The 23,946-nt window shown below is 38.8% G+C and overlaps 2 protein-coding genes and 1 non-coding gene across 4 annotated transcripts in view; 2 read left to right on the top strand and 1 right to left on the bottom strand.

Annotated features, from left to right (window-relative positions):
• PARP14 (poly(ADP-ribose) polymerase family member 14) overlaps positions 1–5,104 on the top strand; it is a 51,945-nt gene extending 46,841 nt beyond the window's left edge. For both annotated transcript variants that reach the window (XM_030801745.1, XM_030801746.1), the window contains exons 16-17: positions 2,063–2,237; positions 2,557–5,104. In XM_030801745.1, the coding sequence (XP_030657605.1) occupies positions 2,063–2,237; positions 2,557–2,846 (465 nt within the window). In that variant the 3' untranslated portion in view covers positions 2,847–5,104. The remainder of the gene's footprint in view (positions 1–2,062; positions 2,238–2,556) is intronic.
• A 2,918-nt stretch (positions 5,105–8,022) lies between these two features.
• Positions 8,023–23,946, bottom strand: part of HSPBAP1 (HSPB1 associated protein 1) — a 49,393-nt gene continuing 33,469 nt past the window's right edge. Inside the window, exons 5-8 of the mRNA XM_003275535.4 lie at positions 21,722–21,893; positions 19,057–19,140; positions 9,032–9,142; positions 8,023–8,904 (exon numbers count right to left, since the gene is read on the bottom strand). Coding sequence (XP_003275583.1) covers positions 8,371–8,904; positions 9,032–9,142; positions 19,057–19,140; positions 21,722–21,893 — 901 coding nt within the window. The 3' untranslated portion in view covers positions 8,023–8,370. The remainder of the gene's footprint in view (positions 8,905–9,031; positions 9,143–19,056; positions 19,141–21,721; positions 21,894–23,946) is intronic.
• On the top strand, positions 16,890–16,993 carry LOC115832217. The gene has a single exon (XR_004027651.1). It is a non-coding gene; the product is annotated as a small nucleolar RNA U13 (small nucleolar RNA).

Consider the following 23,946-nt stretch of genomic DNA (forward strand, 5'->3'; position numbering starts at 1 on the left):
GTACTTAATCTTACTTACTGTACTTACTGATATGTTTGGGTTTAAATGTACCATATTAATCTCTGTTTTCTATTTATCATATCTATTCTTTGTTCTTATCTTTTCCTGGTTTCTTTTGCATTATTTCTATTTCATTTTCACCCCTATTATGTTGTTAGTTATACATTCTAATTCTTTCATTGCTTACTCTGGAGATTATAACATGCATCCTTGACTTATTAAACTGTAATGTAAATTAGTATATTCATCATTCCCCAGACAATGCAAAGACCTTTGAATACTTTAAGCCTTATTTATCTCTCTTCTGCCTTTTGTGTTGCTTTTAACATGCATTTTAATTATATTTATGTTTGAAACCTGATGAAACATTTTTAATTTGTTTATATTTATTTATATGTACCAACATATTTACCATTTATTTCCAGTGTCCTTCAATTCTTCCTATATTTCCATGCTTCCATCTGGGATAATTTTTCATCTAGATTTAGTATTTCTTCCAATGCAGATCTGGTAGTGATGAATTCTCTCAGTTTTTATTTATCTGAAAATGTCTATTTCTCTTTCATTCTTTGAAGGATATTTTTGCTGGGCATAGAATTTTGGATGGCAATTATTTTCTTTCAGCACTTTGAAGAAATTATTGTCTTCTGATTTTACTGTTTCACTGTATTTCCCTTCTCTCTGCAATCTTAGCTCATCAAATCCTTGATGCCTTCAAATAGACTTTTTTCCCTCTCTAGCTCTTCTAGCAGTTGTTGGTGAGAGGTTGGTCTGATAAAAGTAATCTACCCTGGCTAGACATCTGCTGCTAATAATAAACCTACTAAATAAAGTTTAAGATTTATTTGCAATTTTTTTTACCCTAGAATTTATCCCATGAGAAATATAGAATCAGGTTACTATATTCAAAAATTACTTGACATAATTATTTTTAAAAATTTTAAAGGGTAAGAAACAACCTTTTTAAATTTAAGAATTAAGAGACTAAGAAATTGAGAATTATTTCAAAACTCAAAAAATGTTGAAGGCTTTAAAAATGAGTACGATAAAATGTAAGGTAAATGAAATAAAATGAATGTAAGCATTTTGAAGATTAGAAATCTAGCCATAGGTAAAGAATACAAAGGAAAAATAATTTTAAAATCATAAACCAGATCAACAAAATATATGCTAATGCCGAGATTTTGAATTAGAGTGCAAATTGTATCTTAATTAAAAAGAGAAAACCCAAAACTGGAAAAAACAAAACAAAACAAAACAAAACAGATGATGGCAGGTAATAGTGTTAAGCCTGAGAGTTCTCCAAAATGGAAAACATTCTGACAACATGGGCAACATGGAATCTTTACCTTGTGCCTTTCCATGAGGGACTTTGGCCACCTTTACCCACCCCTCAGTCTTCCCAGGACAGCCTTATGAAACCGCTACTACTTGGTGATTAGGGGAGTTTAGAAGTAGAACTGCAACCCAGGACCCAAGCAGTTTCCACCACCGCCCTGGAGGCCACTGCCTAAAGTGTATGGTCAAAGCATGGCCACTTTGGTCTACAACATTCAAGATTCATTCTCCAGTCTTCCAACTGGACCAGAGATTAATTTTCATTAGTTAATTTCATTCTTGCCTAGATACTCTGTTGCTTCTCTTACTGTTAGTACACAACTAGGCCAACCAGTATCCCAGAAGGACTGAGGTGGTGAGAGGCAAAGTGCAAAGTGAGGTGGACAGCAACAGGAGCAGTCATTAGAGTATGTGTAAAAAGCAGAAGTTGCAGAGGCTGGGTCAGCGGATCCGATTCATGTCATGAGTACTTAAAATCCTAAACCTTGTTTGCTCTCATGTGGTACATAAAAGATGTTAAAAATTAAACCAACATTCTTCCCATTGCCTGTTTTTATGAAACACTGGATCTAAAAAGATTTCTGAATGCAGAAAGCTGCCATCTGGCATTGGATTTGCTGTTTAGGGTGCCTTTATTTATGAAACATAGTGATCATGTTTCATTTGCTGTATATTGGCAAGCGCTCTTGGAACTGGCAGAATATTTTTCTTTATTAATTTGCAGATTGAAAGGATCCAGAATCCAGATCTCTGGAATAGCTACCAGGCAAAGAAAAAAGCTATGGATGCCAAGAATGGCCAGACAGTGAATGAGAAGCAACTCTTCCATGGGACAGATGCCGGCTCCGTGCCACACGTCAATCGAAATGGCTTTAACCGCAGCTATGCCGGAAAGAATGGTGAGGAAGCGAGTAATCTGGCTGCTTGGAATGAGGCATCAGCCATGAGAGCCCGACTTGGCTGGGACAGTGTGGATTCATTGTGGTCCCCCATCATTGGTGGCCATGTTGCAGCCCGAGTTTCAGGGAAGGGCTCACTGTATTTCATCCCAAAGGGGACTGACTGGCCCTTCTAGGTAGAAAAATTGATGATTAAAAGTGAAAAGCACACACAAAAAATTTTGAGGGGCTTTAGAAATAACATTATTTAACAGATTGGGCCAACATATCAAATTTTACATTAAATTGAAATGCTTAAAAATGGTTTTTCTTTTCACAGCTGTGGCATATGGAAAGGGAACCTATTTTGCTGTCAGTGCCAATTATTCTGCCAATGATATGTACTCCAGACCAGATGCAAATGGGAGAAAGCATGTGTATTATGTGCGAGTACTTACTGGAATGTATACACACGGACATCAATCATTAATTGTGCCTCCTTCAAAGAACCCTAAAAATCCTGCTGACCTGTATGACACTGTCACAGATAATGTGCACCATCCAACTATATTTGTGGTATTTTATGACTACCAAGCATACCCAGAGTACCTTATTACTTTTAGAAAATAACACTTTGGTATCCTTCCCACAAAATTATTATCCATTTGTACATATCTAGTTGTAAAACAAGTTTTAGCTTTTTTTTATTCCTTTTAACAGATTTTTCTAATATCCAAGGATCATTCTTTGTCGCTGAAGTCGGCCTTTCTTCAGCTTCTCTTTCATAATGGAAATGAACTTATCTTGAGAGCAAATAACTTGGAAAATTTAAACGAGATAATGCAGTTGCAACTGTGTGTCCACAAGTATGGACATCAAATCTGTGGGAAAAGAACAGGTTTGTATTTTCAGGAAGGAGAGAATAACAATCTTATAAACAGAAGGCACAGCTAAGCACAGCTGCCACTGCAGGAGACAGGCCCGGATGCCATAGTGCTGTGGGGGGCACAGTATTACCCAGTGGGTAGGGCTTCTGTCTTCCCTGGGAGCACGGATGGTATCTTGGTCAATTTGTTTCCCCTGGGATGAGGTCTGTGCCTGATGTACAATGAATACTCCATAAATGTTTGATAAACCAGCGAAGAATGAAAAAAAGCCTAGTCAGACTCCTATCCAAAGTAGGAGTATCTCTAACATTCTTGACTTACTGTCACTTTACCTCAGATTGAACAGATTTCATGACAGAACTTCATCCTTCACAAACTAGCCAGTGACATGTGGGACAGCTCTGGCCAGGGCTCTGGGACTGCAGTGTACTTGTGCTCTGCACGGTCTAGGAGCTGTGATGTGGCTGCGGTCTAGGGGAATCCTGCCCCATGGAGTTGCGCAGCACAACCCTGGCTCCAATTGCCAGAAGGCTCTTTTTAACGCTGAACCAAAATGTGCCTTCTTTTTTTTTTTTTTTTTTTGAGACGGAGTTTCACTCTTGTTGCCTAGGCTGGAGTGCAATGGCGCCAACTCAGCTCACTGCAGCCTCTGCCTCCCAGGTTCAAGTGATTCTCCTGCCTCAGCCTCCCAAGTAGCTGGGATTACAGGCATGCGCCAACACACCCGGCTAATTTTGTATTTTTAGTAGAGACGAGGTTTCTCCATGTTGGACAGGCTGGTCTCGAACTCCCAACCTCAGGTGATCCACCCGCCTTGGCCTCCCAAACTGCTGGGATTACAGGTGTGAGCCACCGTGGCCGGCCAACGTGCCTTCTTATAGTGTCTACTCATTGATCTTTGTTCTGCCCAATGATAACAATGGGATAACGCCTGCTACACATCTTCATTGTGAAACCCTTCCCCTGTGCTGAGATTAAATGAACTCTAAAATTATTAAATAGTATATTTTCCTTGACAGCCTAGCTTTTGATGATTTTAAAGCCTTATGTATAAATAAAACAAAGGAAGTAAGCAGTCATATTGCTAATTTGCTAACTCCTGTTGAATGGTAAAGTTTTAAAAATTTCCCCGGGTAAGTTTAAGAAAGATTCAAACACCATCTATTGAGCACCTAGATTGTGTGCCATGTAGTAAAATAGGTGCTTTCACACACATTGTCTCAATTCCTCAAACAATCCTGTGAGGTCAGAATTATCTCTGCATTTGAAACTTGAGGAAACATGCTCAGAGTGCAAGAAGTTTCCTTGCCTGAGATCACCTAGGCAGGAACCCTCAGAGCCTGCAACTGAATCTTGATCCCTGTGATGTCAAGCCCATTGCTCTCCCCCTACAGAACATGGCCTCTAGATTAATGCCACCGATTCAGGAACATCTCCGACAGTCTCGAAATACCCCCATCTTCCCTTGTTTGTTTTTTCCTTCTGGCTTCTCCTATTACAGTCTCTTCATTTGAAGCTCTGTAGGCCAAGGCCAGAGCTGATACCGACACGGAGCCAATGCAGATAGCACATCAGATGCTAGGGGTCGCTGGGAGGATTAAGGGACTTAATCTGCTAGGAACACCTGTACTTGAAGTGGAGGAGGCTAGGGGGCCACAGTTGCTGCTTCATTAACATAGAGGTTTTGGATTTTTTTCTTTTGTGGTTTGTTTTTTAAGTGGATTGGCAGACTCCTTGTTGCTTAAGAGTGGCTTTCTAGGCAGGCCACTGGCATCTGAATTCATCATTGACAAGAAATGTAAGAAATTGGAATAAAAAAGAGAGACCTGCTGTTATTCGCTTTTGTTCTCCAGTGGTTTGGTTAACTCAGGGCAAGGCTGAATATCAGGGTGTATCGCACTGAAGAATAATAATCCATTCAGTAATGTTACAGTTATCCTCAATCTAAACATGTCAACTGTCATTTTGCTCCTTTTCAAATAAAATACTTGAAAACTGTCATTTAATGGTAAACATTTTTATCCTAAAGGACAAATACAGGGGGGCTTAATGATAAACACCGACCACTGCTGATAATAATAATTAAAAAACCACAACTAAGTATGACAGCATGAAGGGATGCTCGGTGTATTAATATTTGGTTGAATGAAGGGGTTATTGAACCCAGCAAGTAGCCCTGGCTGAAACAAGTCCACTTTGCACCTGTGATTGGTCGTTTACTCTAGGGTCAGAAATTCTCTTTTTTGGTATTTGGATCACCTGAGGTGTTTGCTGAAACTCCAAGCTCTGGCCTCATCCCAAAGGAGTCAGATTCTATAGCACTAGAGTGGTTCCCAGGAATCTGCATTTTGGGCAAGCACCTCAAATAATTTTGGTATCTCTAACACCCAGAGCCACATTAAAATGTTCATGGGCCTCAGACACTTTTGCCATTGTGGGCCCTTTATTGCATAAAAAAATTAAATATAATTTGCAACTGCATTGACATGAACACAAATGAAGTTGAGGCTGGATTATATATTTTGTTCCTGATTTTAAAAGAAACTGAAACATCTTTGTGGCCTCCTAAAAGATTCATGGGCCCTAGCCATTGTCTACTGCACCTAATGGATAAGGCATTGATTATCCATTGATTCTGTGACATTAGGCGGAAGGCTGAGCTTTTATTTATTAAGGATAGAGGTTTTACTATGTTGCCCACGCTGGGTTCAAGCAATCTCCCTGGCTTAGCTGGGATTATAGGCACATTCGGCCGGGTTCGTATTCTTTAACTACCTTGGCGCCCAGGCTGGAGTGCAATGGTGTGATCTCGGCTCATGGCAACCTCCGCCTACTGGGTTCAAGCAATTCTCCTGCCTCAGCCTCCCGAGTAGCTGGGACCGCAGGCGTGCGCCACCACACTCAGCTAATTTTTTATTTTTAGTAGAGAGGTGGTTTCACCATGTTGGCCAGGCTGGTCTCACACTCCTGACCTCAGGTGATCTGCCTGCCTTGGCCTCCCAAAATGCTGGGATTACAGGCATGAGCCACCGCGCCCAGCTGAGGGTCTCTTTAATCAATGATTTCACTCACTCAGGTGGCTTACCTGTGAAATGCAGGATGAAAAGGGACCCAGCTACCATAGTGGCTGACAGCCCCCCTTTCACTCTCTTTCCTCACATCACTCTCTGCAGATAACCAGAATCTCTTGCTGCCTTATAGTCTCTACGAAATCAGGAAATTATCCCCCATAATCCGTTTCGTACCATAAAAATCCATACATAACAATGAGTTAACTCTTCTTCCAGGTCTCAGCATGTCAAAGACTTAACTCTAACTGAATTAAATGTTTTGTCTCAAAACACCTTGTAAACTTTCCTGATCCCAACCTGCACTAAAAAATACATTTTATATCAAGCCCAATACATACACAGATGTAACTGAAAAGTTTTATGAGATAGACTTACCCTGAAATATTTTTCATGAAAGGTTTCCTGAAATAATAGAGTATTCCAATTCAGTGAAATTATTTTATTCCATTTAAAAAACAAAAACAAAAACACTGGTCTCTGTAATCCCAGCACTTTGGAGGCCGAGGCGGGCAGATAGCACTGTCAGGAGTTCGAGAACAGCATGGCCAATATGGTGAAACCCTGTCTCTACTAAAAAAAAAAAAATACAAAAATTAGCTGGGCATGGTGGTGTGCACCTGTAACCCCAGCTACTCAGGAGGCTGAGAAAATCGCTTGAACCCGGGTGGCAGAGGTTGCAGTGAGCCGAGATCGGGCCACCACACTGCAGCTTGGGCAACAGAGCGAGACTCCATCTCAAAACAAAAAACCAAAACAGAACGAAAAAATGAAAAACGCTGGTCTCGCCCACTACATTGATTTTATAATAGGTCACTATCTGCAGTTTGAAAAAGTGGTCAAAGGAGTAGCAAGCATAAAAAGTAAAATATCTGTAGTAAACAAAGTCTATTTCTGCAATAGGAATATACCAAGAATAACAGCTACCTTACCTTTGGCCACATGCTCTGTCCCAGCGTACTTGATGAGGTATTGTCAATAAGATTTCATTTTTATTATTCATTCATTCAAATATTTAATAAGTACCTACTACATGCTGGGCACTCATTGTGGCTCTGCAAATAACAGCAATAATCAAAGTCCCTACCCTTAAGGAGTTACATTTTGGTTGGGAGAGATAGTAATGAAATTCATAGGTAAATACATAGTGGTCAGATGGAAATAAAAGCCACAGAAGGGCTATTTTCAGGCCCTTCTTTCCCTGGCCTGCTTACATAACAACACCCTCCTTCCCTCTGTGAAAACACATACTTTCTTTGGATTTACCGATACTCTTTACCTTGAGGACAGTAGGATAGCCAGCAATCAGTTCATCTCAAAGGTGACTTTGCATATCTTTTCTGTTGTGTATTTGTTTCATGCATGGTTACTCAGAGATCAATATGCTTTTCTAATTTCTAAATTCCTTCTTAGACAGTAATGGTAATTAATTATCCCTGGATCTTGCAAATATAATGAGAGTGGGATCAATTTCACTGAGCTAAGACTTTAGTCACTGTTTGGGGAGTTTGAGTCCTTTTTAGTCCCAGGATTGGTGTCCCTAGATGTCCAAGTTCCTTGCCTATAGAGGCCTCATACTGAACCCACAACTACTTTTCTCCTGATGGGTATCCTGCTCTGAATGACAGGGGATAACCAGTGAGAATTCTGCAGCTGTTACAAGTGAGATCACCTCAGAGCGAGGCTAGACTCCAGACCCAGTGGATCCATTAGACCAGAGGCTGACAAAGCTTTTCTGTAAAGGAACAGATACCGAATATTTTTTCTGGGCCATACACTCTCTGTCACTACTCAACACTGCCATCGTAATCCTGAAGACATCACAGACAATATGTAAATGAACGGCATGGCCGTGTTCTAGTAAAATTCTATTTGCAAAAGTAAGCAGCATGCTGGTCCCTGGTTGAGGCTGAGGAAGACATTACTTCCTGCTGGAAATACTTGGGACTTACATTTGAGACAGGCTAAAAGTATGGGATGAGGGAGGAACAAAAGCTTACAAACGAAGAGCAGCCAGTTTGGCCAAAGAGGAATGTGCATGAAAGAAGGTGGCAACAGACCGAAATGTAATTCGGAAAGGATAAATACATTTACAAACGTGCAAACTGACCTTTTGATGGTTCATCTTTATTTTACAGTCATACTACTTAAAAATATATATTTAAAAAATATTATTTTAAAAGTCATCTTCCACTTGAATCATAAACTTCTTCCTTGTATCAAAAGTTGTGCCACTATCCTGGTTACTTGTGGATTCACCAAGCAGTCCAGCAAGTCATCCGTAGAAATGAATGTTTGAGAAGGAGCCACAGTAGTATTTGAGGCAATCTGTTCCTCAATTGCATTTTCACTGTTGCTCATTGTTTGTTGTCTCTTGGCACAATGCAATTTTCCAAAGTGTTCTCCATCCTTGTCCACAAAGTCTTTCCCATCACTTCCAAATATGCCTCCTCTTTCTGAAGGTGGTTCTTCGGACCTCTGTGCTACAGGGACCAGATCAGGGCCAAAGGGACTTGCTGCCTCCGGTTTGGCTGTTCCTGTGGTCAAGTTCTGGCTACCTGTTTGGCCCACCTCCATGTGGTTGCACACATTTAATTCTTCCTTTTTCATGTGCTCTCCGTCTGTTCTCAGTGCTTGGATTTCTACTACCTCAGATGTTCTGCAACGATCAAAAAATGCAGAAACAGCTGCATTTAAGTAGCAACAGTTGACTGCATGGGACGTTTCCTCAACCTAAGGGAAAAGAAAAACCCTTTAAAATGGTTACATACATTTAGTTACACTGGAAAACACATGTCCTAGTCAGGGCTGGTTTACCACAGGAAACTAACTGCCATGATGAAGACCAGAAGCCGCCTACCTCAGTGGGGTTTAACCAGGCTCTGGTATTTTGTGGATTCTCTGCAGTTTTCAGGGCACACACAAGCATACGGGTGATTGCCTCTTCTACCCGGGCTAGGTGATCTTCTTCCTGAATTAAAAAAAACACGCTTTTAACTTTTGTTAAGTCTCATGGCTTTTTAAGAGATAATAAAGTCTCTTTTAATTTCACCTTCTGTTCTCTCATTAATATAAGCTTTGTTATAGAAGGAATGAATATGCTAAGGTAGAACCACAATTTTTGTGTATTTACTATCACCTGCCATCTAGAAGAGTTGCAGAATATTTCACCAGTGAAATTTAAGTATGTATTCTATCTATAAGACATGGCCTTAAGTATGAATCACCTTATGATATTTTCTCCAATCTTTTCCATTATTTGACATGTTTAAAGTTTTTTTAAAGTACCACATACAGAGGAATAATCCCTATAGAGTCTGACAAGCAAATTATTTCAGAGATGGAAGAAAAATTACAATAAACATGCTTGGCTACAAGAATGAGATGGCTATCCATCTAAACGTGGCTTTCTTAAGACAGAGTAAGTATAAGGTATAGCATTAATGAGGAACTGCATTAAAATCAACAACTTCTGTTTACCAAAAAACACCACAAAGGAAAAAAAGAAAACTAGATGCCTGTAACATATATAACTGATAAAATATTAATGTATAGAATAATCTACACATATCAGTAAGAGAAATGAGCAAATTTTAAAAAATGCACAAAAGACACAATAAGCATTTTAAAAAGGAGCAATCTGATGACTAATAAACATATGAAGATATGTTTAGCCTCCAGAGAAGTGCAACTTGAGAAATCCATGAAATTGGCAAAAAGGGGCCTGATAGTTCCAAGTGGGACATTGAGAGACAAAAGTCTTATACACTAATGGGAAAGCAAACTGATAGAGACATTTGGAAAACATGGGTGGCATTATCTCGTAAACTTGAGTATTGTATACCCTATGGACCAGCAATACCACTCCAAGATTTATACACAGTCTAGAGAAACTCTGCGCATGTGTGCCAGGAAACATGTACAAGAATATTCTGTTCATAGAAGCAAACAATTGAACACTGAATCATCCATCAATAGAACAATGAATAATGTATAAATTATTATAAATATAATAAATTATTGATATATATACATCTATTAATATATGAATAGTAACTAAAATAGTAACAATGAATAAATATTAATAATGAATAAATTATGGACTACCTTAACACAATATTATATCACAGTGAAAATGAATGAACAGCTTACATGTGACAACACAAATGAATCTTAGAAACACAATATTGAACTTGAAAAGGCAAATCTCCATGATGAGATACCACTTCACACCAGGATAGCGCTAATAAAAAAAGACAGATATTAACAAGTGTTGGTGAGGATGCAGAGAAATCAGAATCTTCATACATTGCTGGTAGGAATGTAAAATGGTGCTTCAGAAACCTGGGAGTTCCTCAAAAGGTTAAACACAGAGTTACCATATGTCATGATTAATTTTGAGTCAAGTTGGCTAGACTATAGTGCCCAGTTGTTTGGTCAAATAATAATCTGGATGTTGCTGTGAAGATAACTTGAAGATATTATTAGCATTTACAATCAACTGACTTTATATAAAGGAGATTACACTCAATAATGTGCGTGGTCCTTATCCAATTAGTTGAAGTCCTTAAGAGCAAAAACTGAGATGTCTTAAAGAGAAAAAAATTCTGCCTCAAGACTGTAATAGAAGTCCTATGTGAGTTTCCAGCCTGCCAGCCTGCCCTACAAATTTCAGACATGCCAGCCCCCACAATCAAGTAAGCCTATTCCTTAAAGTAAATCTTAATCTCTTGTTCTCTATATAAATACAGACATTTCTATCTATGCATTTATAGATATCTACATTTACGTACATGTAGATATCACGTAAAGATATCTATCTACATATATCCTCATAGGAATGGGATTACTGGATCATACGTTGTATCAGAGTTCCTCAGAGAAACAGAACCAACAGAAGACACAGCCAGATAACCAGATACAGATATAACATATAACAGATTCATTATATACCATAAGATTTAGCCAGGCTATAGCATGCATCAGTATTTCATTCCTTGTGATAGTTGAAAAACATTCCATTGTACACATATATCACATTTTGTTTATCCACTCATCAGATGATTGATATTTGAGTTGTGTCACTTTGGGCTATTATGAATACTACTACTGTGAACATTCGTGTAGAAGTTTTTGTGTGGGCCGGGCACAGTGGCTCACACCTGTAATCCCAGCACTTTGGGAGGCTGAGGTGGGCAGATCACCTGAGGTCAGGAGTTCGAGACCAGCTTCAACTTGGAGAAACCCCGTCTCTACTAAAAATACAAAATTAGCTGGGTGTGGTGGTGCATGCCTTTAATCCCAGCTACTCTGGAGGCTGAGGCAGGAGAATTCCTTGAACCTGGGAGGTGGAGGTTGCGGTGAGCCGAGATCGCGCCATTGCACTCCAGCCTGGGCAACAATAGCGAAACTCCGTCTCAAAAAAAAAAAAAAAAAGTTTTTGTGTGGACATATATTTTCATTTTTCTTGGGTATACACCTAGGAATGGAATTGCTGGGTCATATGGTATATCAGTCAAGGTTCTCCAAAGAAAGAGAACCAATAGAAAAAAATATATATGTGTGCATATGTGTATAGAGATAAGACAGATGGATAATGTGACAAAACTTTTTTGTTTAAACGAGAATGAGGAGAGTGAACAGAACAGACAGGGAAGGGATCGGGAAGAACACAGCACAAATGCAAGTTATTGATAAAATTCTAGGCTGGGCATGGTGGCTCATGCCTGTAATCCCAGCACTTTTGGAGGCCAAAGTGGAAGTACTGCTTGAGGCCAAGAATTTGACGCTGCAGTGAGCAATGACTGCACCACTGCACTCCAGCCTGGGCAACAGAATGAGACTCCATCTCTAAAAAATAAAAAAATAAAAAATTCTAGTTTTCAGGCTAGGTAATGAGTTTACTGGTGCTCATTGTATTACATATTATGTCACACATTCTTTTATATGTACAAATATAACAAAAGATATAACAAAGGAAAAATGCTGAGAATGAGAAAAAGCTTTAAAATTACAAAATATTTTCTAATAATGTTTAGAAAAAATACTGATAAATACATTTCAATACTCAAATAAGGAGATGAAAAAGATGAAAAGGCAACAGCCAAAAACGAATGCTGCACCACTTGAACAGAGCTAAAATCTCTACTCTTTTCCAAATATGTGATTCAAGAAAGCAGTATCAGAACCTGGAGTTAACTTGAGTTATATAAGTACGGTAGGCTCTAAAACCTAAGAGCTTTTTGGAGCTAAATTTGGCAAAAAGAAGGATTTATTGTCCAATGTTGAAGAGACAATGATAAAAGCAACATATGACAGAAAAAGATATGATTATTTAACTCCAATTGTGCATTCCAGTTTTTCAATAAAGAATGAGTGGCCTTCAAACAGAATTATACAGAAAGATGTTGAAGAAGGAACTGGAGGTCTGGTTTGGTGAAGGACAGAAATCATCCACTTGAAATCAGCATGAAGTTCTTAGCTGCCATACTTCTAAGTACTACCTTGGAGTCTGTTTATACTCAATGATACTAATCCTTTGGAAAATTATAGAAAAGATGACTAAATAGTGTATAATAAGCCTTTTAAAACACTGTGGTGAAGTCTTTCATGTTATTGAGGCCATGTAAATTCATATCTAAATAAAATATGAACAAACAGTATACTATGGTAAACTAAAAAACAGTATATCACAAACAAGTGGTATTTGCTCCAGAAATTAAGGATGAATGAATATTAGGCAATCAATTGATATAATTTATTGCAACACCAGGTGTTTAGTAAAGAAGAATATTATGTAATCATCTTTATCAATTCAACAAAATTCAATACCTTTTCCTGATTTTAAAAAACAAAAAGTAATGAAATAGAAATTGATGGATACTTAATATGATAAAACACATACAACTCAGCCCCAAATCTAGCATTTCACAGTCAGGAACAAGACAAGGATGCCCACTATCTCCACTATTATTAATGAATTGGATGGATTAGCCAATGTAATCAGACCAAATCTCTACCCCCACCCCACAATTATAGGCAAACAAATTAGAAAGGAAGAAGAAAAACTATCTTAATTTTCAGGTAATCTGAGAGATATCTGAAAACCCCAGAAAGTCAATATAAAATTACCACAAAATAAAATAATTCAAATTAACACAAAAATCAATAGCTATCATATACACTAATAATATCCAGTTAGAAGACAAAATGGAAGAGAAGACCTCACCCTAGCAGCAAAAAAAGATGAAATATGGCAGTCCGCCCTTATCTGCAGTTTCGCTTTCCACAGTTTCAGTTACCCGTGGGCAATCTCAGTCAGAAGATATTAAGTGAAAAATTCCAGAATTAAACAATTTGTAAGCTTTAAATTTCATGCAATTCTGAGTAGTGTGATGAAATCTCTCACCATTCCACTCCACACAGCATACATTACCTGCCAGTAGTTAGCTCAGTGATCAGATCACTGTCGTGGTATTTGCAGTGCCTATATTCAAGGAACCCTTACTTTACTTAATAATGGCCCCAGTACAAGAGTTGTGATGCTGGCAATTTGGATATGCCAAAGACAAGGCATAAAGTGCTTCCTTTAAGTGAAAAGGTGAAAGTTCTCAACTTAATAAGGAGAGAGACAACCAGCATGCTGAGGTTACTAAGGTCTATGGTAAGAACAAATCTTCTATCTACAAAACTGTCAAGAGAAAAAATTATGGTAGTTTTGCTATCACATCTCAACTGCAAAAGCTGCAGCCCCAGTGCATAAGTGCTTAGTTAAAATGGATTAAGTTTGCATCTTAGTTAAGACATTACATTTGTAGGTGGAAGGCATGAACAGAAAAGTGTTGACTGATCACAATCGGGTTTGGTAATACTCAGGGTTTCAGTAATCCACTGGGGATCTTGGAATATATCCCCCAAGGATAAGGAGATACTACTGTGTTTAGGAATAAACATTTAAAAGAAATGTGCAAAGCTTATGTGAGGAAAACTTTAAAACACAGCTGTAAAAACAAAAACAAAAACAAAACTGGACTTGGATACGTGGAAAGGCACCTAATTTGTGGACAGGACAATTCAACATCATAAAGCTCAGATAAAATTTAATATGGATCAAAAAAAAACATCAAAAGGTTTTTTTTTTTTCCCTGAAGCTAGACAAGCTGATTTTAAAGAACACATAAAAAAAACAGAGGCAAGAATAGCCAGAAAAATCCTGCAAAACAAAGCAATGGTTAGTCCTACTGATGTTAAAACATAAGACCTCACTAAATAAATAGGCAGAAAGACCAATGGACAAAATAGACCCACATATGTTCAGATATCTACTATATGATTAAACAGATGTTTCAAATCATGAAGGGAAAACAGACTGTAAAATAAATGATGGTCCTGACAATCCTATTACCATTTTGGAAAAGATAAAATTAGATCTCAACCTTATACTATATCCTAGTGGAAAAACTTCCAAATGGATAAGAGATCTAAATGCAAAAAACATGAAACAATCCAAATTCTAACACAAAACATCGGTGAATTCCTTTATGACCTGGAAAAGGTCATATGACCTTGGTTTCTAATTTGACTCATAAACAATAAAGTTCAACAACAGATTTTGTTGGTGAGGCTGTGGAGGAAACAAGCACTTTCACATACTACTAATGGAAATGCAATATGGCACAATCACAATGAAGCTGAATTTGGCAAAACCTAACAAAATTAAAGATACATTTACCCTACGACATGGCAAATCCATCGTTAAGATCTTCCCCAAAGACACGCTTCAACAAATATAAAACAACATATGCACAAGGTTATTCAGTGGCATTATTTGTAATTACAAAAGACTGGAAACAACCCAAACATCTATCCTTAAAGGAACTAATGAACAGTAGAGCACCCATACAGTGAAGTACTAGACAGTGATTGAGGAAAAATATGAATATTTCTCTGTACTATTATGTAGTGAAATTCAGGATATTATTGTTGAAAAAAGCAAGGTGTGGAACACTATAGTTTATTACTTTCTGTGGAATAAAGAATAGAAAATTTAAAATATATTTGAATAAGTATATAAATAAGTAAAGATGTATTTATATGCTTACGCACTTTGTACATATAAGACTGTTTATATACTTATTTACATATACAAATATATCTATTCATTTACTTAATTTTATATATAGATATAGATATATATGTTTACAAGAAACACTGGAAATGATAAACCAGAAATGAATGAAAATGGATCTCTATAAATGTTGGGAAAAATGGAATGGATGGAACAGGGATGAAAGGCAGACTTCCCTGAGTATAACTTTTAATATGGTTTTGACAAGTTAAATGTTCTACATATCCAAAATATTAAATTAGATCAAAATTTTAAAAAGGTAAATCCTAAAATTGAAAACAAACTGAAACAAATGAACTTAACGAAATATCCAATTAGTAAAATAACCATAAATGAAAAGAATTCCTTCACAATGACTCCTGAATAAAGGACTTTGTATCTATCCCTCTTAGTGATAGATACAGTCTAATAATAAAAAGAATTGCAAAGAAATCTTAATCTTTACTTGCAAGCTTTATGGTTAGTAGTAATATTACTATTTGAATTTTGGAAATATAAATTTGACATCTTTTTTTTTTTTTTTTTGAGATGGAGTCTTTCTCTGTCACCAGGCTAGAGTGCAATGGTGCGATCTCAGCTCACTGCAACCTCCACCTCCTGGGTTCAAGTGATTCCCCTGCCTCAGCCTCCTGAGTAGCTGGAACTACAGGCATGCGCCACCATGCCTGGCTAATTTTTTGTACTTTTTTAGTAGAGAAGGGGTTTCACCATCTTGGCCAGGATGGTCTCAATCTCCTGACCATGTGATCTGCCCGCCTGGGCCTCCCAAAGTGCCAGGATTATAGGTGTGAGCCACCGCGCCCGGCCTAATTTGATATCTTAAAAAATATATTGCTGGATACAGCAAACAAGTAAATATGTTACTGGTTTTTTTTTTTTTTTTTTTTGAGAAAGAGACTCGCTCTGTTGCCAGGCCAGAGTGCAGTGACTTGATCTCGGCTCACTGCAACTTCTGTCTCCCTGGTTCAAGTGATTCTCCTGCCTCAGCCTCCCGAATAGCTGGGATTACAGGTGCGTGCCACCATGCCCAGCTAATTTTTGCATTTTTAGTAGAGATGGGGTTTCACCATGTTGGCCAGGATGGTCTCGATCTTTTGACCTCATGATCCGCCCACCTCGGCCTCCCAAAGTGCTGGGATTACAGGTGTAAGCCACCGTGCCCGGCCTTATGTTGCTGTTTTTAAGGACCCAGATTTTCAGTGTTAAGAGATAAAAATACAGAGGCCGGGCACGGTGGCTCAAGCCTGTAATCCCAGCACTTTGGGAGGCCGAGGCGGGCGGATCACAAGGTCAGGAGATCGAGACCATCCTGGCTAACACAGTGAAACCCCGTCTCTACTAAAAATACAAAAAATTAGCCGGGTGTGTTGGCGGGCGCCTGTAGTCCCAGCTACTCGGGAGGCTGAGGCAGGAGAATGGCGTGAACCCGGGAGGCGGAGCTTGCAGTGAGCCGAGATCGTGCCACTGCACTCCAGCCTGGGGCACAGAGCAAGACTCCGTCTCAAAAAAAAAAAAAAAAAAAAAAAAAAAAAAAAAGATAAAAATACAGAAACAAATAAGAAAAAATTCTATCATGTTAAACTTGAATCAGATACTTTTATAGTTTGTAAGTCTGATGATTGGGTGTCATGCTCATGTGTGAGACATGCCTCCCTTAAGCCTGGTTATGACGTCAGCACATTACCTGTCTAGATATATTTTTTAAACACGTGAATTAGAAATATAAATATATCAATATCTATCTATCTATCTATCTATCATCATCTCACATTCTAGCTACATCACTGAAAGAGCCTACAAACACTGACACCCAGGAGCAATGAAGAGCTTTAGAGCTGAGATCTCAGTTTCTAAATGCCATTCCCTACAAAAAGAACTGTGGCTACCTGGAGAAATGATTGACTTCCAAGTTCGGGGCACTAAAGGAAAAAGGGTATCTTGGGATATCTTCCTGTGCCAGAAAGCCAGGATACACTCAAAGTCTAATTAATGGGGACATATCAAAAGGGCACAGGCCAGCTTGAAGTTTCACTAAAAGGACAGATAAGACCCAAATTTAAAATTATCTTGTCAAGCTGGAATGCTCAACCAAACCAACATGATGAAAATTAACAGGGATGACTGCGAAATACTGGATTTAGAATTAAAATCAGTTTTATAGGTACAGGATAGGATTCAACCTGCCTGACAGCAGATCATCTGAAAAAAGCACAGATATTTTAGAGTTGAATATGAAACTAAAGTTAGATGAGATTAAAAAACTAACCCAATATTACAAGCAGCACTGGAGATATTTAGGATCAAGATCATGTGGGGTAGAAATCTTATACTCTACCAAATAAGGCCCACTGACATTCAGTTGTAGGCACTATATATTAAGAGAACTATTCTTGACATAATAGCTGTCCCTTCTCCTCATAGCAATTTCTACTTTTTAAACACTTCCCAGGTGCCACGCACTATATTAGATGCTTTTACAATGTGTTGTCCAATTTAACCTCACAACCACTCTACGGAGGTGGGTTCAGTTATAATCCTCATTTTACAAGAAAATGGAGGCTTGAAGAGATTAAGTAACTATCTATGTTAGACAGCTAACAAAGGTAATCTGTATTTTAAAGTTGCCTGATTCCAAAGTCTATGGCCAGAATGGTAAAAAGTCTGGAAAAAGGAAAAAGTCACATAAAAAGACGCCATTAAAGAAAGTAAGAGGTTTTGAGCATGGAAGAAGAAAAGATTATGGAAACACTTGGACGTATTTTCAAATATTTTAAAAAGATGATAGCTCTACTCTTTAACAACAAGTAAACTTCCTTGGGAGGTGAAGCACCTCAGGGCTATTGTAGATGTGACTTTGGCATTGGGAGTGGAAGTTCTCCATGGATTCTATCTTGACATCTGCCGCAACTCCAGTTCAGCATGCTATAGGCGAAATTTCTGTGATGCTACTGATCTGCCATACCTCTCACCTAAGCCTCAAGGGCTACAACTCTTCTCTAAGCCCACACAACATAGCTTTCTGTTACAATATTCCTTCTGTTCCACTGATTCCAAAGCCATTCCTCTTACCAAAGGATCGGAAAAACTAGACTAGGGAGAGGATACGGCTGTCAAACAGAGCAGAGAGATGCAATCCAGGCTTCAGGTCAAGGAGAGCAGAGATGCAGTCAGGGCCTCTGATTAAAGAGAGGCAGCTGCAATTAAGGCCCCAGTTGAAGAGACAGACTTGAGCGTAACAAGCAGCTATTCTAATTGTCAAATAGAGCAGGCAACCAAGATTAAGCATAACACATCAGAGAGAAAGGCCTCTGGCAGAAATGAAATGATAAAAACCTAGCACTGAAAGAAAGACTCCATTCTGAGAATATGTAGAAGCCAAGACAGAATTCTGCAATTAGTAATGACCCTGAACCAAGAAGCAGGTATTTCCAGCCCAGGGACACGTATCGGCAAATCTGGCTAGGCCCAACACAATTTTCCTAACAGCACTGGTCAAGGGAAAGGACCCTGCATGACAGCATCAGGCCCATTCTGTGTCCTTAAAAGAAAGGGAGTGGCACACCACTAAAATTCCAATTTCCAACCTAAACATCCATTAACAGAGAACAGAATGCATAAGTTATAGTGCACTGCAACAAAAAAATACTGAAGCATTGGTTAAAAAAATTAATTACCCAGTTGTACAGCCAGACCTCATATATCTTTTAAAAGCATGATTTGCACTTACTTAAAAAAAACAAAACAAAATGAAAAAGTACCAGTTCAATCCATGAGTTTATACTGACAGTGACAGGATCAATGGATTCTACATAATGCCACCAGTGTCTGGGAACAAACAGAACCTGAAAACCAAACAAAGCATGGTTAGCACAAGAACAGGACGTTTCATTTTTATGTCAGAATCAGACCCTAATTGAGGCTGCTAGGAAAAAAAGGAATACAAATGAATTCACAATAATATTGCTGGAGAAAAGTGAAGTAAGAAAAAAAAACCCGCAATCCTTTTTTCCTTTTATTCTTTTTTTATTGACAAGTTCACATATTCTACAAAGGATACTGCCATCATCTCTATTCTCTTTAATCCTGGGCCTTCTTTGTCTGCACCTAAACCTTAGTACATGATTCTGAGATTCTAATTTTTCCTCCTTTCCGTCACAAAACAGTTGCATGAATTCTGAGAAAGGGCATAGGTAAAACCCATAGGACATGGCTTCTGTTTTCTCACAGTTCAAAATCTAGCCAATGAGAAGATAAAGTACAGAAAGGTGGCATTACAGAAGTGGTAGATCAGAGGACAATGGTGTTTGAGAATTTCAGAGGTGGGTGAAACAGGCATGAACTAGGGAGGTCAGGGGCAACATGGATGGAGGAAGTGTGATTTGAACCCAGGCTAGGAGAGAATTTAGACAGAGAAAAGAATGAGGACATGCCAGGAAGGATAAGAGGTACAGGCAAGGGAGGTAGGACTACAGAAGATAGCAAGTAGGTCAGTCTTACTATCGCAGAGGGAATAATGGGAGATAAGGCAGGGGAATTAGTTTAGGGACAGTGGACTTCAGAATAAGAATCTAGATTTTATCTGGTAGGCACTACGAGTTGGTGAGAAATTCTAAGTAGGGGGATGGTTAAAATAGTGGTATCGAGAGAGTTTGAGGACAGGAGATACTTGCAAAGGTCCACTTATTAAACGTTAAGATATAAATAGGAAGGTATAATAAACAAAAACACTGGGCAGATTCAAGAAGGATGGCATCTATCCAGACTCAGTATGAGATTTCCTATTGGGAGCAGAGCAGATGGAGATGATGTGAAGCTTTTGGGCTTCACATTTAGGAAACTACCGGTATTTGCTATGAACAAGGCAAGACCGGGAAATAGAAAGAGAGATCCTTTCAGGAAAACTGGAAACTATAAAAGGCCAATTGATAGTCATTAGTAGGTTATGCATGTCCTATCGGAGTAAAGTTTCAGTAAAGTGGTGAGAGAAAGAGCTGGGTTTGAGTGGATTAAAGAATGGATAGGACGTAAGGAAAACTGATACAATAGACAAAATCAATCATTCAAATTTGGTTATTAAAGACAGAAGAGAAAATGAATTGGCAACCACTTCACACTCTCTGGAATGGCTGTAAAAATAATGATAAAAAAGAAAAACAAGTGTTGGGAAAGATGTGAAGCAACTGGAACCCTCATACAATGCTGGTGGGAATGTAAAATAGTACAGCTGCTATGGAAAACAATTTGACAACTCCTCAAAAAGTTAAACAGAGGGTTACCATATAACCCAGCAATTCTACTCCTAGGTATACCCAAGAGTATTGAAAACATATGTACACACAAAACTTGTACATAAATGTTCAAAGCAGCATTACTTATAATAGCCAACGAAGCAGCAACAACCCAAATGTCCATCAACTGATGAATGGATAAACAAAATGTTGTATATCCATACAATGGAATATTATTCAGCCATAAAAAAGAAATTAAGTGCTAGTAACATTCTACAATGTGGATGACCCTTGAATACATTATGCTATGTGAAAGAAGTCAGACACAGAAGGCCCTGTATTATAATATTGCACTGTGTGAAATGTCCAGAATGGGCAAATCTAGAGATAGAAAAAGATTACTTGTTGTCAGGGGCTGTGGGGAGAGGTGAATGCAGAGTGACTAACAGGTTGGGGCAACTCAGTCAAGTGAAATTGTATGAGCTGATAGTACTTGAGTGAAGGAAGCAGGAAAAGTGCAAGTGAGACGGGTACAATGGAAGACAGGCAAGGGAGAGGGATAATCGAGAGAATAAAGTCTCCTTAAGTGACTAAGAAAACCTTTCAAATTATTAATGAAATATCAGACAGCAAGTGCCAAGGTTGAAAAGGAAATTTTCCTCACTGGGAAGCAGCACTATGTACAATACCTTTGGAAATGTTTCAGAGTTAGTAATTTATGAAAACAACATCCATTTTTGCTTAAAAGCAAACATTCTCAGTTCCTTCTGCCTGTTGGCCCACACCTGGATGCATTCTGACCTGTGTTTATGTGTCTGGGTTCAGTTCTATCATAATTGAACAGATACTAACTGTGATTAAATGTTCCAGAGATGCTCAAGTACCCATGCCTTGAACATTTTCTCCTGACCTACATGAAAATGACTCTGTAGACTGTCTTCCTCCAAAGTCCATTCTCCTCTTTACCAATAGGAGGAGCTGTGTTCCCTCTTGCCATTTCCTTTCCAGGACCTGTGAAGCACAGGTGTATGTGTCTGAAGCCTACAGGGAAGCTACCTTCCAACAGCAGAGCAGAGGGAAGGAAGCCATTCTCATTTGTACTGCGCGGGGAGGGGAAGCACACAGCATAAGGACTTGAGAGAGTTACAGCTGTGGTGTCCCCTGGCAGGTCATTAATGTTTTAAAGCCCTATTACCTGTCCTGGGCTCAGTGTAACCATATGTCTTTGAGCTTTCTGGAACTGAGGAAAATGCTTTAAATCAGGATTGACAACATTGATTTTACTGAACACACTAGATTCTTCATAAGGGATTCTAGTTGGATAAAGGAAAGGTGTATCTTCAGGAGGAAAGAGATGCCATCGTTTCCTAATCAAAAAAAAAAAAAAAAAAAGATACAAGTTAGTACACTGACCTTAAGACAAAATATGGAAGAAAGCAAAAGCTAAGTGTTCATTTTTACTCATTTAAATTCAATCCCTAAGGGAATACAGGCACCATCAGTGGTCACCTGGCCATCTCTGACTCAGCGCTAGGATCCCTCTGCAGATACCAGGTGTAAGGTTGTGTAGCAACTAAGGGGCTGCCTCATGGATGTCTCAGGACACCCTGAGGCAGCCTCTTACATTGCTGGGACAGAATCTAGTTCGTAAGATCATTCTTTCTTATCTCAAATCAAAGTCTGCCTTCTCATAAGTAGTTTTCATCCCTGACTCTAGAGCTATTCACAATAACCCCCACCCTTTCAAATAACTGTATTCTTATCTTATTCAGAGCAAACACTCATAGTTTCATCCACCAAATAGTTTCCAGACTTCTCCCTGTTTGGGTTATAAATTCCTTAAGTTAAACATTTGTTAAGTTAATCCATTAGGGAGTGGACATGCATAAATAATGCCACATAAATAAAGCAGTATAATGTGGGAATTTTCAAAAAGAAAACTGTAAAATGTTTGTCACTTAAAACAGTTTTGAAAACGGAGGTAATAAATTCTAACTCACAAAACACTAGACACACTTATGCTTTATGCCAATAGAGGGAAGACATCTGAGGCAAAAGCAAGGTAAGTATGAGAAAAAAATGAGACCCAGACATCTAGATGTCTAGATGGGGAGGCAAAGACAAAAGAGGGAAACACCTAGTTCTGAGAAAAGAAGCCCAAAGCCCTCTAGTGACCCCTTGAAGTTGTTGGAATGGGGTTATCAAGTCCTTTCAGAACCAAGAAACAGCGGCTGCTGTTTTCGAACTAAGAAGTATATGCTGAAGTCTTATTTTGCTTTGGAAATTTGAAGGTTTTATAGAAATAGTGAAATTCTTTACTCTTCAGTAAACATTTACATTCAAGCCATGTGTGGTGGCTCACTGCCTGTAACCTCAGCACTTTGGGAGGCCGAGGCAGAAGGAATGCTTGAGGCCAGGATAGAGACAAACCTCAGAGCCTGGGAAACATAGCAATACCTCATCCCCATAAAAAATTTTCTTAAAAAATTAGCCAGATGTGATGGTGTGTGCCTGTAGTCTCAGCTACTCAGGAGGCTGAGTTGGGAGGATTGTTTGAGCCCAGGAGTTCGAGGAAGCAGTGAGCTATGATTGTGCCACTGCACTCCAGCCTGGGTGACAGAGCAAAACTTTGTATCAAAAAAAAAAAAATTCATTTCGGAGCTATAAGGCAGCCTATCAATTTACACAGCCATCAGCTTAAAAACCATTGAGGTTCAAAACCTGTTTGCCTAATCTTAAAGCTTTAACTTAATTTAAGCTTTAAGAGCTGCTCCATTCCACTGTATGATTAGTTTGAAAGCAGTTTTCAGTATCGATATGCTTCGAATGTTAGAGTTGGAAGGGCTCTGAAGAGATCATCAGTCTAATTTTATTTCCAAAGTAGTGGCAGAAAGACTCAGAGCTTGACCAGTGTCACTCACTGGCGTAGTGATGAATTCAGAGCTAGGTCACAGATCTCCCGGCTTCTCCAGATCCCAGTTCCTTCCCCTGCACCACAGCAGTATTTCCCAAAGGAATAGCCATAATGATAACCAGCCCATCCAATCTGCTTTGTTTGGCTTAAAAAATGTAAAATGCATGAATCCTTCTATCAGAAAAGGTGTTCAATCATCATGTGATCTCCTGCTTTAAAAACTTATCACGGTTCTGGATGCTGAAAGAACAGAGAATAACAGTGTTTGCCTGGAAGTCAAGACCCTGGGGACTCAACCTACCTGCCTTTTTGGTCTACTCCCTCTGTCTCCAGTGCACAACATATACTGGACAACTCAAGGAGTCCTCTCTATACCCCATGCTTTCTCAGGGTCCCTCTGCCCTTCTCATCTGGGTCTTTTGAGCACTTATCCATCCTTCAAGGCCCACCACAAATGGCAGCTCCTCTGTGAAATCTTCCCTGATCTTTCCAACAGGAACATGACC

The sequence above is a fragment of the Nomascus leucogenys genome, chromosome 21, assembly GCF_006542625.1.
Source record: "Nomascus leucogenys isolate Asia chromosome 21, Asia_NLE_v1, whole genome shotgun sequence".
Classification (NCBI taxonomy): Eukaryota; Metazoa; Chordata; class Mammalia; order Primates; family Hylobatidae; genus Nomascus; species Nomascus leucogenys.